This window comes from Cydia fagiglandana, chromosome 21 (assembly GCF_963556715.1).
Source record: "Cydia fagiglandana chromosome 21, ilCydFagi1.1, whole genome shotgun sequence".
Classification (NCBI taxonomy): Eukaryota; Metazoa; Arthropoda; class Insecta; order Lepidoptera; family Tortricidae; genus Cydia; species Cydia fagiglandana.
The window spans coordinates 8,231,583-8,246,445 of record NC_085952.1 but is presented as its reverse complement, the minus strand read 5'-3'; the positions used below and the strand labels follow the sequence as shown (position 1 = coordinate 8,246,445).

The window sequence follows — 14,863 nt, the reverse complement described above, 5'->3', positions numbered from 1 at the left end:
GTCCTAAGAATATTAGAAACATATAAAAAAATAATTACAAGTGCGAAATGTCACGGACCGTGTAGTGTGACTTCCCCAGATTTTGTGATATTTGATTTTTTTAAAAATATAAAGTGATTTTAAAATAATTTATATCAAATATAAAACACTAATCCTTGTTCTACAACACTGTTTAAAAATTGTAGGGATTTATAACGGTTTTATAGTTTTCGCGTCACCACCGCGCGTGGTAATATAAACATGCGGTAGGAAATTATCTTTACTACTGGCAGCCTTATTAAAGTTTTTGCATACATTGCAGATTAATTTAACATTTGGAAAATCAAAGGAAATGTTTATGTAATATCGAACATGTTCCAAATTATCACGACCGTGGCCTCAAAAATCTGTCACCACCACGGACTTTCGTGACATATAGACACGTGGTCGTGTCATTCTTAATTCGATTGATTAATTTAGAGGCACATGCACTTTTCAGAAATGCATTTTTATTAGCTACAGATCATTTGCTATTATTTCTAGACTGCCAAAGCAAAACAAAATGTTTTTCGCTGGTATGTATGTATGATGTGTATCGCATTCTTTGTTACGCTCTACAGCCTTTACTTATAGTTTGACGGATTTCAACGTCTGAGCTGTCATTAGGTTTGTCGTAGTCATAGGAGTGACTAAGGCTATATGTTAAAATAACTATATAAATCAAAATAGCTGAGTTGGTCACCAAAATACCGAAATGTCACGACTGAGGGACACTTTGTCACAACCGTGTTTATGTACTCATTTTATTTACCTTTTCTGAGGGTATTAAGCTTGACCATGTGAATCAAAAAAGTGCTTTTTGTATGTACTTTTGATATACCTATGTAATAAAATGTGAAAAATAAAAACGTTTATGAAAAAAAATTTTTTTTGGACTATATTTAAGAATCACCCATATGATATAGTAAAGATACTGACGTCCCACGGGTAAAGGTACCATATGGCGGTTCATTTCGCATGCTGCAATTAGTGTGAGCGATCTTCAAGGTCATATCAAAATAAGATCAAAATAGTAACGAGTTCTTAAATCTGAATTGAGCGAGATGATTTTATGAAGTTTCATTAAATGTAAGACTAAAATATTAGTATATTTTCCATTGTAGTAAGAAAGAGATGATTGTAATTCTCTCAGTCACACGTGGCCTGCCATAAATATATTTCTGATAGCAATGTCACTTATTAAAACGGCAACAGCCTCTTACAAAGCCTAAACACACAGACGGACTACTTAGACTGTTTGCCTCTCATTAGCTTGTTTGCTTGGGACCAAACGTTATGAAATACTTTATCAAAGTAAGATTATCCTCAAGCTTTCAATGTGTGTGTTTTAATTGTACGTAAACAACCACATATGTATATAGAAGATTGTTGGGAACTTATTAGGGTAACATTCCATTTTTGACCGCAGCTGCACTACTAGTACAAACGCGTGCGATGGAGCGGTCACGTCTCCCGCATGTCCCAAGACCGAGTCGCGAAACGCATCTTCTACAGCGAACTGCAAACTGGTAAGCGAAAGCAAGGCGGACAGTTTCTGCGGTTCAAAGATGTGTTGAAGTGGCATATGAAGAGAGCTCATATAGAGCCATCAACATGGGAGACACTAGCTGGTGACCGTCCACAGTGGAGGCATATTGTGCAGACGCAGGTGCGTGAATTTGAAGCCAGGCGACGCACAGAGCTCGACATTAAGCATGACGAGCTAAAGGCCAGACCACCTGTGGCCATCACGTACAATTATATCGGAGGGGTGCTGACCTGCAGCGAATGTGGCCGCACATTTGCTGCAAGGATTGGCTACGTCAGTCACCTGAGAGCACACCAGCGACGCTCTCAGCTGTAGCATAGCAGTCGCTGTAGCCGGAAACGGCTAGGAGGAGATGATGATGACAAACGCGTCGGTGTTATTGTCAATTTCCATAGTAAAATGAATGGTAGTGCTGCTGTCTTTGCAGTACAGTCAAAGGTCACATTCGGATGTGAATTGCAACTCTATGAAAAGTAAAATTCATGTATAATATATACCGTAAAAGTATAAAACTTTGCCCACCGCGTCACAGTTCAGTGAAAGAAAGAAGAGTTTCTCAAGAAAGTGTATATGTTTACTTTTAAGTTATTAAGTTTTAATTAACTGTAACGCGGTGGGCAATGTTATGTTGAAGGGCAAAATTTTATACTTTTACGGTACATTACAAGCATAATAAAAACCTAGTTAAATACACCAAACAAATGAAAAACCTTCTAAAAATATAATAACATCGTTTTCCTTCATTTTTATTCAGCAAAAATTACAGTATAATGAGTCATATCAATAAAGGGGGCCACTGATTAACAGTCCGCCGGACGGTATCGGCCTGTCAGTTAGAACAAAATTTTGACAGTTCCGAACAACTGACAGGCCGATACCGTCCAGCGGACTGTTAATCAGTGGGCCCCTTAGATTAAAAACTAAAATTAAAAACTAAATTAATCTAAATTAAAATAAATCTAAAAAAGGCTCCCGCGGCATTGTGCTAAAGATGCTGACATCATTCCCTCCCTTTCTTTCCTTAATTGTATTCATCATCATCATCATCATCTCAGCCATAAGACGTCCACTGCTGAACATAGGCCTCTCCCTTGGACCTCCATTCGTACCGGTTGGAAGCGACCCGCATCTAACGTCTTCCAGCGGCCTTAACAAGGTCGTCCGTCCATCTTGTGGCTGGGTAATTGTATTATTTACCTAAAAAATAACTTCTTTTGAAACCCGTTTACTATGTGATATCCCAGTTGATATGAAATTGAAATTCTTAATTAAATATAATCCACCATCCATACACGAGTGCCTGATTGCCTCACATCAAACGAAATTCTAAATGAAATTACTTCATATTGAACTTCCCGGAATATACCGGGTGTGGCCTGTAATATGAGCAAAAAATTAAACTGTAGGCTGTACTCCTCATACTGACCAACATTTGTTCAGTGATTTTTAAAAATAACTTGTGGTTTAATTTTTAAAACACTTTAAAGTTTATTCTAAGACGCAATGTATTGCGAATTTTGTTATGTTTAAGGCGTGACAAGCAACGTCAATCACAATGATATGGCGTGGCGATGGCGTCCATTGAAGATAATATTTATTTTGTATGAAAAATAGCGAGTCAAAATACTTCATAATTTTTAAAAGTTGTAGAACAAAAGTGTCACCGTTTGAGGAGTACAATCTATGTTTTAATTATTTGCTCATATTACAGGCCACACCCGGTAAATGTAAAGTTTTCATATTGAACAAACCATTAAAAGCCATGTATAGGTAATACTAGAAGCTCCGTGACTTTTTCCGCCTTCCCGATAATTGCTCCAATACAAACTTCTACACCCATAAAAACTTACTCTTGTATAGGAAAACATCGTAAGGAAACCAAACTAATCCCTATAGAGGCCAATTAAAACTTCATTTTGACATGAAATTGAAATCAAATTTATGTAACTTTGTTCTTATTCGCTTTGCCTTGCGCCAATACATGTAGGTACGGAAGAGTAGTCTAGTCGGAAGGAAGTCTAGTTTCCCCTATGTACTGGAAGGCCAATTTGTTCACACACAGCACACACACACACACACACACACACACACACACACACACACACACACACACACACACACACACACACACATATATACACACACATACACACACACACACACACACACACACACAGCCACGGCCACGCACACACACGCTCCGAGCAATAATTATGAGTTGGCATCATTTGATGTCCTTTTGCGCGCAATACCACAGATAACCTTGAATCACCATGGTCGATGTCATCGTCCATGGTGCCAGTCCCGCTAACAGCATTAGCTTGTATTTTATTATGCAATCCTGGGTTAAATCGGACAATAATGTTCTAATTCAAGTTTGACCAAAATAGTTTCTTTGCATAATGTTTTTAAACTGTCATATGCCACGGTTTTGCCAGCTCTGTTGCGGGGTTTTGTGTTACCTAAACTGTGTATGTACCTACCGGTCTCAGGCTAAAATCGACACAAACTGCCGTATTCAAACTTCAAGATATTCACAGATCTGGTCTTGTGGTAAGTTACCTTTCCAGAGTGAAGCCAACAACAAAGAAGCAGGCTTCGTAGCTGCATGGATAGAAGGAATTCGTTTCTACAGCTGCTATGCTCCGCCCAGCCTCTCTAGTGACGAATTCGCGGATTTCTTGGATCGGCTAACAGATGATGCAAAGCAACATTTCCCCGTCGTGATAGCCGGAGACTTTAACTCCTGGGCAATAGACTGGGGCAGCAAGGCGACTAACGCACGGGGGAGGGCGCTACTTGAGGCTATGGCCAAGCTCGATGTGGTCCTGCTTAACAGTGGTGATACACCAACATACACCAGAGGAGAGGCAAGCTCAATTATAGATCTCACATTTGTCAGCAGCAGCCTAACTAAAAGAAGCTTATTTTGGAAAGTGATGGATAGTTACACAGCCAGTGATCATCGCGCAATACTCTGGGAAATATCGACTGGCCAAAATCCTAGAAGAGCGAACAGGCAAACCAACGCGACGGGGTGGAAAGTTAAATCATTTGACACAGTTACTTTTGAAATAGCCTTAGATAGTGACCCGATTATCGTTGGAAATACTGAGAAAAAGACCGAAATCCTTATGATGAAAGTTGCCCAGGCTTGCGATGCGAGTATGCCACGAAAATCAGGCAGAAATCAACGTCCTTCGGTGCACTGGTGGAATGAGCATATCAGTGCTCTCCATACAGAGTGCCTCAGGAAAAGAAGACTATCTCAGCGTGGCTATCGACGACCAAACTCTGAGGAACTGGTGGCAGAGTACAAAATGACACGTCGAAAACTGAAAAAGGCCATCAAGGATAGTAAGAGAAAATGCTGGGAGGATCTTATCAACGAAGTGGAGAAGGATCCATGGGGCAGGCCGTATAAGGTGGTCATGACCCGCCTGAAATGTCAGCCAATGTTAACACCAACATGCCCTAATCAATTAGAGAAGATAGTCACGGCGCTCTTCCCTCAGCAAAGAGAATATTGTGACCCACTAATTCAGTGCGAATCCGAACAAATTCCGCCTATTACGGAGCGCGAATTGATGGAAGCGTGTAGCCGAGTCGGAAATAATAAAGCCCCAGGACTAGATGGAGTTCCAAACATTGCACTAAAAACAGCGATCAAGGCAGCACCGGCATTGTTTCTGGAAGTCTATGACACATGTCTCAAAGAAGGCACTTTTCCCCGTAAGTGGAAGCAGCAGAGACTGGTACTACTCCCTAAAGGAAAGAAACCACCAAATGAACCATCCTCCTATCGCCCACTATGCATGCTAGATACAGCGGGTAAGATATTGGAAAGGATAATCCATCAAAGGATCGAAGCAGCAGTCGAGCCGTTTCTTGCCAGTAGCCAGTATGGCTTCAGAAAAGGACGATCAACCCTAGATGCTATCAATCTAGTCGTATCGACAGCCAAAGATGCAATCGCAGGGACTCGATGGAAGGGTGGCACTAAGAAGTATTGCTTGGTGGCTACCTTAGACATAAAGAACGCCTTCAATTCCGCCAATTGGAATTGCGTTATGCGGGCCCTTGAAAGGAAAAGCGTACCGGGATACCTGCGTAAAATGGTTACGAGCTACTTCACAGATAGGCTTCTGAAATACGACACGAAAAACGGCCCCAAGGAACATAAAATAACTGGAGGTGTACCACAAGGTTCGGTCCTGGGCCCGCTCTTATGGAATATCATGTATGATGGCCTACTGGATCTAGTACTACCAGAGAATGTCAAACTGGTGGCGTATGCGGATGATGTGGCCGTTGTCATCGTCGCGAAGTATCTCGCTGAGATTAATTACCACTTTGACTTGACTTTTGAAAAAATTAACCAGTGGATGGCAACGGTGAACTTGCGTCTAGCTGAACACAAGACCGAGGCAGTGCTTATCACTAGTAGAAAAAAGGTGGAAACCATCAAACTTAAAGTTGGAGAACATGAAATTACGTCACAGCCATTCATTAGATATTTGGGAGTAATGATTGATGCCCGACTCAATTTCAAGCAGCAAGTAGAGTATGTAAGCGCTAAGGCGTCGGCAGTGAGGGCAAGTTTATCACGACTGATGCCAAATGTTGGAGGCCCGAAACAGACCAGGAGGATACTACTATCGTCAGTCGTCACGTCAGTGCTTACGTATGGAGTGGCCATCTGGACTGACGGCCTCGGTACAAAAGAAACAAGAAGAAAAATCGCATCAGTATATAGGCTCAGTGCCCTGAGAGTAGCCAGTGCCTTCCGCATGGTGTCTGAGGAAGCGGTTTGTGTCATAGCTGGAATGCTGCCTATCGCTGTGCTAGCCAAGGAAAGACAAGCGCTTTACAGACGACGGAAGTCATCTACGTCGAGCCCTGATGAACTGAGAACTGAAGAGCGGCAACGCAGCATACGTCGATGGCAAACACAGTGGGATACCGCAACAACGGGCAGGTGGACATATCGTCTTATTCCACAGGTAAATGTCTGGCTGAGTCGGAACCATGGTGAAGTCAACTACTATTTGACACAGATGATTTCGGGTCATGGCTGCTTTCGGGCGTATCTTCATCGTTTCAAACATGAAGACTCTCCGGAGTGCCCGACTTGTCCTGGAGTTGTTGAAGACGCGGAGCACGTGTTCTTTGCGTGTCCCCGTTTCAACCTGGTACGAAATGCTCTGGAGACTGTCCTTAAAGAGACATTAATAGGAGCAATGCTAACATCAAAGACGGCCTGGGTCGCGACGAACGTTTTTGCAACAAAAGTAGATTGTTAACCAAGGGTTGAAAGGCACCCATTTCTGTCGAGGTAGTTTGGCGCTCGAACGCAGTGAGAGCGCCAATAGTCCGAGACAGAAATGGTGCCTTTCACCCGAGTTAAACACTCTACTTTTCATATCGAATGCGAGGAAATCAAACAAGACAAGGCAATTTCGCAAAATCAGTAATGGAAGTACCTAATAGATCTACGGCCATGATTTATTTCCTTAGGACTTACTTGCAATCGAAGACTTTACATGTGTGAAGATTAATAACCCCAAGCGAAAATCATTTAGATTGCAATATTTACGAAAACACACATTTTTTAATAAACTGCAGTAATTTTAAAAATGATTTGTTCATTATAGTATGAAAATCAGCGGGATTGCCTCTTACTTTTTAATTTTATACTTTTTCGATCTAAAAGCCGCAACAGACTACCGGACCGCACCGCGACTTATTTGGTGCGCCGCGCCACGTAATAACATAATAAAAGTATTTTTCTACTCGGGTACTTTTATGTGTCATTTACATAGTCACGAACGAACGTATAAGGGCGTACATTATTAATACTCCTTAAAAGTCTATAGTCTATTGCCCAAAAAAGCACTTGTATCGTTTTAGAGACATTACGATACGGTAAGCTAGTGCAGGGTAGCAGGTGGCACATACCGGTACATTGCTACCAACGTGACAAACGATTGAATGCATATGGTTTTTATTAAAAAAGAAACAAATTTGTACTGAGTTCATTGCTACCAACATAATAAAAAATACTTTTATACCCTACAGCACCACGACCCTGGTGCGGTGCGGTAGTGTGTAACGGCTTTAAAAAAAACATAACCATAGACATTACTCGTTTGTTTCTCGTTTCCCGCCTTTCCCGGTAATTTCTTGTTCTTTGAGTACTTTGCGTTACTATTTATTTTGCGTTCATAAAAAGTGTTGAAAATGGACCAAGAGGACTACATTGTTTCTACACCTGAAGAAATATCCGCTGCAGCACAAGCAGCGACCGAAAATTTGTTGCCTAAGTACTAAATCTCAGCACCTATACGACAAATCTTATGAGAAGTGCATGGCGTGGAGATTGGAGCACAAAACTTCGTCATTCTCTGAAAACGTCTTTGGTGTATTTTCAAAGACTAATTGGAAGCACCGGATCAGATCTATCTTTTAAGCAAGGTTGGTATATATGTTATAAAAAATTTTGATACACATTTTTAGGGTACACAGTACAACGAGCTATATTTATGTACATTTTATATTTTTGCATTGTAACTGAATATTATTTAATTCTCCTTTTTCTTGTTACAGGTTGCAGTAATATTTGGTATTATGGGTGCTTGTCGCAGACAAGAGCTACTGTTAAGGGGATTATTTTACTTCGATATTTAAAAATTATGTGGACTGTATTCAAACGAAATACGAGACGAGATACGAAACGATATACCGTGGAACTTAGGACAGGCTAGGTCAATTGGTAAAAGCACTCACCTTGCTGAGCTGTAGATGACGGTGCAGCTCTCGGTGGAGGCTGGCGCAGGCTTCTCAGACCTTCGGCTCGTCTAGACTTACCTCGAATCCGAGTTACCTGGACCAGCGTGGACACCGAAACGGAGCAGGAGCAGTGCTTCTTCAACTGATTAGCCTTCCACAATGAGTACACACAGTTTACAGACGAAATTGAATCTTTTAGATGAACCGAGACGATAATATTCGAAAATAATAACTAGCGCAGCGAGATGCGCCCGACATGTTACATTCGCGATACGAGAAGGGAAGGGAATATATTTTTTTTTTAAAGTTTGAACGATAATGTTGCCAGGCGAAATTATTTTAAGACTACAATCCTTAACATTTTCCGCCCACCAAAATACAACGTATTTTCCACAAGTTTGTACTGTTATTGTCAACTGAGGATAAAATAGAATCGATATGGCTCAGGGTTTATTTTCCTATTACTATATATTTTTTACTTTAATCTAAATCTACGATAAAATTAATACTTATGACTATATGATAGTGAATTAACACTAGTTTTGCAAAGGTAAGGGACACAGTTTAACTATCGGACGTTTAAGTTCGCCCGATTCTGTGCGAACTGTGACAACTCGACAAATCCCGTCACTTCCTGGATGGAGTTGTACCACCCGGCCAATTTTCCACTTCATGGGGCTACATTGCTCATTGACAATGAGCACGAGCGTCCCGACGACAATGTTTTTCTGACCATCGAACCATTTGTGGCGTTGCTGCAATGTGTGCAAATATTCGAGGTGCCACTTGCGCCAGAAATCTTGATGGATCTTTTGTAATAATTTCCATCTCTGAAGTGGACCTAATTTCGCATCTACCATGTTGCTTTCAGGCAATATGGTGAGCGGCTCCAAAGTAAGGAAATGTCCGGGGGTCAAAACTGACAGGTCGTTTGGGTCCGAGCTGACAGGGGACAAAGGCCGTGAGTTCAGCATCGCCTCAATTTGGGTCAAAATGGTATAGAATTCCTCAAATGTAAGGCGCTGAGAGCTCACGACGCGAGCGAGATGTGTCTTTACTGACTTTACACCAGCCTCGGCTAACCCCGAGAAATGTGGGCTGCCGGGCGGGTTAAAAACGAAATTTATTTGTTCTGCACGTGAAGCCTTGGCCATGAATTCTTGGAGCATATTGGATGCGCCAATAAAGTTTCTACCCTGATCCGAGATCAGCCTAGAGCACCGACCGCGGCGCGAAATGAAACGGCGCAGAGCTGCGAGATATGCCTCTGTGGTGAGCTCTGAGGCCAGCTCAAGATGTACTGCTTTGGTGGCAGTGCATACGAAAACGCAAATATACGATTTAAATGTGCGTAGACCACGGCCCCGGGCCAAACAAGTATCAAAGGGACCAGCGTAATCTACTGCCGCTGACGAAAATGGTTTAATTTGATTAATTCGAAACGATGGTAAGTTGCCCATTATTGGAGGAGATGCCACTTTAGGCCGAGCGCGAAAGCACTTCATACAAGATGAAATAACCGAGTTTATAGCCCTTCTTGCCGATAGAACCCAGAATTCTTGGGCTAATAAATTTTGCAATGTTTGCAATCCAGGGTGCATAAACCGGTGATGGTAATCCTCAATGATCAACGTAGTCAACCTGTGATCACGAGGCAATAATAGTGGATGTTTCACATCGAACGACAGGTCTCCTTTAGAAAGGCGACCGCCCACCCTTAGCATTCCACGCTCATCCACAAACGGCGCCAATTTCCGCATGGGCTTCGATAGAGAGTGGGGTGACTTATCTGTCAACAAGCACCGCAATTCTGAAGCGAAAGCTCGCTCCTGGACATGTTTCACGAGAAAGTGAAGAACTTTCGTAATTTCTTCAGACGACAGGTTCGGATCTGTGATTTTCGGCAATGATTTTTGCAAGTTATGCATGAACCGAAAACAATAAGCGAAAATACGCAATATGCGTTGTAAAGACGAGAATCTGCTTAAGATGTTGTCAATCAACGATATATTAGAGTCTGTGAACAAACTATAGATTTTTTGCTCGTTCGAAGCGGCTTGATCAGAAAGGATCTCAGATTGCGGCCAAGATTCTTGAGGATTAGACAGCCAAGTAGGCCCCGCCCACCATAGCGTATTCTGGATTAAATCAGCAGGTAACAAACCGCGGGAGCCGCAATCCGCTGGATTATCCGAACCAGACACGTGGTGCCAATTTTCAGGGGGGACGTTCTCTTGTATGTGCGCAACCCTATTAGCCACAAAAGTTTTCCACTTTGATGGACACGAACGAATCCAAGTCAGCGCGACAGTAGAATCTGACCAAGCGTGGATATCATCAAAAGTGTGAAAATCTTTTAGAGCTTCTGTAAACGAGACAATCAAATCCGACAACAAGACAGCAGCTAACAGCTCACATCTCGGGATAGAACATTTACGAAGTGGGGCCACCTTCGTTTTAGCGCAACAAAGACGCACGACAACGGATCCGTCATTTTGAACGACACGACAGTAAATGACAGCACAGTAACCCTTCTCCGAGGCGTCACAGTACCCGTGAAGCTGTAACGATACGAAAGATACAACCATTCTACGGGGAATGGACAACGAGCTCATTTCCGCCAATTGCGACTTGAATTTACGCCATTCTTGAGCGATAGCGATAGGCACCTCGCTGTCCCAATCGACACCAGAAACCCATAGAAGTTGAATTAAATATTTTGCGAAAAACACGACAGGCGATAATAGACCCAGAGGATCAAAAATACGAGCGATGTCCGAGAGGATCGATCGCTTCGTACAACGACAATCATTCAAGGAGGTCTTGAATGTGAAAGTATCTTCCTTGGGAAGCCACGACAAACCGAGAATTTTTAACGATAAATCATGGACGTTTTCGAAATTGTGAAGTTGATCTGAGTACAGCTCTGAACCAGGCAAACTTCCTAGAAATTCAGGGCTGTTAGAGGTCCATTTGCGCAGATGAAGCTGAGCAGACGATAATATTTCCACCAACTGTTGTCGTAACACCAACGCATCCTCGACAGAGTCTGCACCTGACACAACGTCGTCGACATACGCATCCCTAGCCAACACTGCAGCACCTTGAGGAGCACGAGACGAAAACTCCTTTGCTAATTTCGATATGCACCAGAGCGCCTGATATGGAGCACAGGACACACCATAGGTCACTGTGAGCAAACGATAATCTTTCACGGGATCATCAGGTGACGGGCGCCACAAAATGCGCTGATAGTCGCAGTCCTGTAAATCGACAAGGAACTGCCGGTACATTTGTTTGATGTCACCGGTGAGCACTACTGCATGCCATCGAAAACGAGCCAGCAAGTCAAATATGTTATTTTGCAATTTAGGGCCGGCAAGCAGTGTATCGTTCAAGGACTTCCCTGAAGAATCCTGGGCGCTAGCGTCAAAAACACAGCGAAGAGGAGTAGTGGAGGAGTCAGGGCGCAAAATTCCGTGGTGGGGGATGTAATAAAACTGACCTTCAGACGACAAGGGAGGATCAACTTCCACCATGTGACCACAACTAAGGTAGTCATCCATGAAATTGACATAAGCTGTCCGAAACTGAGGATTCAATTTGAATTTCCTCTCTAAATTTAAGAGACGCTTGAGAGCTATCTCACGAGAATTTGAAAACCTGGGTTTATCCTGAGGGTCGACATAAGTTAATGGTACGACCATCCTACCCTCGGGAGTGCGACAATATGAAGTTTCCATTTGGTTTTCACACGACATTTCTAATTTCGACAAAACGATATTTTTGGGAGGATCTACACTTTCCAGTTCCCAGAAGCGCTTGATATTATTGTCTAATGATAGACTCGACACGAGATAGCACCTCTGAGTATCACCTTCTGAACCTTTATGACAACGAGAACGAGAAGTGTTAACGTTTATAGGGCACTCACCCATCACCAACCAGCCGAAAACAGTGCGGACAGCTATGGGCTCATCTGCGTTGCCCTTGACAACGCCAGATTGTAGTGCAGCAGCGAAAAGGTTGACGTTAACCAACATGTCTATAGGTCCAGATTTGTGGAAAGACGGATCAGCAAGATCTAAATCCTTCAGATGCCTCCAAGAAGACACATTCAGTGGTTCTGGTGGCATATCATGGCAGATCTTGGGAAGCACGAACGCTTCAAACGAAAATTTGCATGAGGAGTCCCCATTCGAAGGAACTATCTCACAATCGACAATTCCAAAAGTGTCAGTCGACGACAGACCAACACCGTTCACCGTTGGTGAATTATTTCTAATTGGTATTCCAAGTTTTTGAGCGCACTTCAATGTTACAAAGTTACAAGCCGAGGCATTGTCCATCAGCATTCGAATTGGTACAAAATTGTTAAATTTATTTTTTATCATCACGATAGCTGTCGAGAATAAACTTGGTGCATTTGCATTATGCACAGCCAATGCCACTTGGGTTGGCGGAGCTGTTGGTTCCAACTCCTTATCCTTATCGAAATGCAATAATGTGTGGTGTCTGTGCTTACAGATGCCACAAGTCACCGATGATTTACAATTTTTAACCGAGTGTGATGGCCTACAACAAAGTATGCAAAGTCTCCTCTCCTTAACCTGAGCAAACCTTTCCAATGGCTGCAGTTCCAAAAATTTAGTACAGTTATCCAATTTGTGTCCCGGTGCGGAACACATAGCACAGTTGCTCACTGGCGGCACAAGGAGAGCAGGCTTAGCCTTATTCGACACTGGCTTACTATACACTGGTTTACTAGATAATGTTAACGACTTACCAACGCTGTTCTCTAATGCCTGGCTCCGCTTTTCAATAAACGAAATTAATTCCTCATAACTGGGAATTTCTGTGTTTGATTCAAGTTGCAACTCAAAAGCTTCCTTACTACTAACATCTAATTTTGACCAAAGTGCATGAAATAACATAAAGTTCCTGTCAGGCAATTGATACTTTGATAAAATTTCTAAGTTTTCCTTAAAGGTTCGACAAACTCTAACTAATTCCGATGCAGTCTTGGACTTCGCCGCCTCACAGTTTAATATTTTTTCATAAAATATACTGGCAATCACCCTTTTTTTCTCAAAATGTAATTTTAGTGTGTTATAGGCCATTAAATAATTTTCATCACATAATGGGTAATTTTTAATTAAGTCGAAAGCATGGCCGGTAACACTCGACAACAAATAGTGCAGTTTTTCTACTGCCGGGATATTTTTACTGTGAATCAGCGAGTCAAAGATCTGGATGAACGACACCCAATTCTCAATTTTCGAATCGAAAGGAACTATATTAATTTTAGGTAATTTAACACTCGAACTTGAACCGCAACTGTCACTTTTATTTAACACTTCAGGTTTTATTTCTGCTAAACGTATTTTTATGGATTTTACCATTTGTTCGAACTGTGATGATATTTCTAATTCACTTGACCTATCACCAGCTGGAATCGCCGAAAGCAATTCAATTTGAAAGGCATGAAATTCACTTTCAAGTTTAATTACATCTTGTGAACAATAACCTTGCAGATCGGAACTCTTTATATACTCCATCCGCACGAACGCATAATCCCGACCTACACGGCTCTTGTCGAAACTTTCGGACGAATCCCCACCAAGTGTCATGTTTATTTTGTAAAAATATGTATATTGAATCACTAAAACAACAACAAAACTATTTGATTCGATAACACTGATATGATAGGTTATGTTATGATTTTCAATTGACACTTGTCAAAAATGACAGCTAAAAGTTGCGTTCAGAAACGTAATTAATTCGACACACAATTTTAGTCCATGAACTAAACGCTCGATAGTTTAACTAACGGAAAAACGCCCAAGCCAAGTGTTTCAATCTTACCCTCCAATGTTTTTATGATTTTACAATGAACAATTTATTGACAATAATTGATATTTAAAGCGAAAATAACCACGGTCACCTTACAAGTTATCCGGATCGTGGGACCAAAAAATGTTAAGGGGATTATTTTACTTCGATATTTAAAAATTATGTGGACTGTATTCAAACGAAATACGAGACGAGATACGAAACGATATACCGTGGAACTTAGGACAGGCTAGGTCAATTGGTAAAAGCACTCACCTTGCTGAGCTGTAGATGACGGTGCAGCTCTCGGTGGAGGCTGGCGCAGGCTTCTCAGACCTTCGGCTCGTCTAGACTTACCTCGAATCCGAGTTACCTGGACCAGCGTGGACACCGAAACGGAGCAGGAGCAGTGCTTCTTCAACTGATTAGCCTTCCACAATGAGTACACACAGTTTACAGACGAAATTGAATCTTTTAGATGAACCGAGACGATAATATTCGAAAATAATAACTAGCGCAGCGAGATGCGCCCGACATGTTACATTCGCGATACGAGAAGGGAAGGGAATATATTTTTTTTTTAAAGTTTGAACGATAATGTTGCCAGGCGAAATTATTTTAAGACTACAATCCTTAACAGCTACATACATATAGAAATACCTACTATCCAAACTT

At 41.9% G+C, this 14,863-nt stretch overlaps 1 protein-coding gene across 1 annotated transcript; it reads right to left on the bottom strand.

Moving 5' to 3' along the window:
- Positions 1-9,755: 9,755 nt before the first annotated feature.
- On the bottom strand, positions 9,756-14,134 carry LOC134675327 (uncharacterized). Its single transcript, XM_063533534.1, has 3 exons — positions 13,942-14,134; positions 10,033-13,259; positions 9,756-9,764 (listed from the first exon to the last, which is right to left on the bottom strand). The coding sequence occupies exons 2-3, from the start codon at positions 13,042-13,044 to the stop codon at positions 9,756-9,758; spliced, it is 3,021 nt and encodes a 1,006-aa protein (XP_063389604.1). The 5' UTR covers positions 13,045-13,259; positions 13,942-14,134.
- Positions 14,135-14,863: the final 729 nt, after the last annotated feature.

Bases quoted from the DNA above. Each gene is read 5' to 3' on its own strand.
- LOC134675327 (XM_063533534.1), bottom strand. From the start codon at position 13,044: ATGTGTTCCGCACCGGGACACAAATTGGATAACTGTACTAAATTTTTG.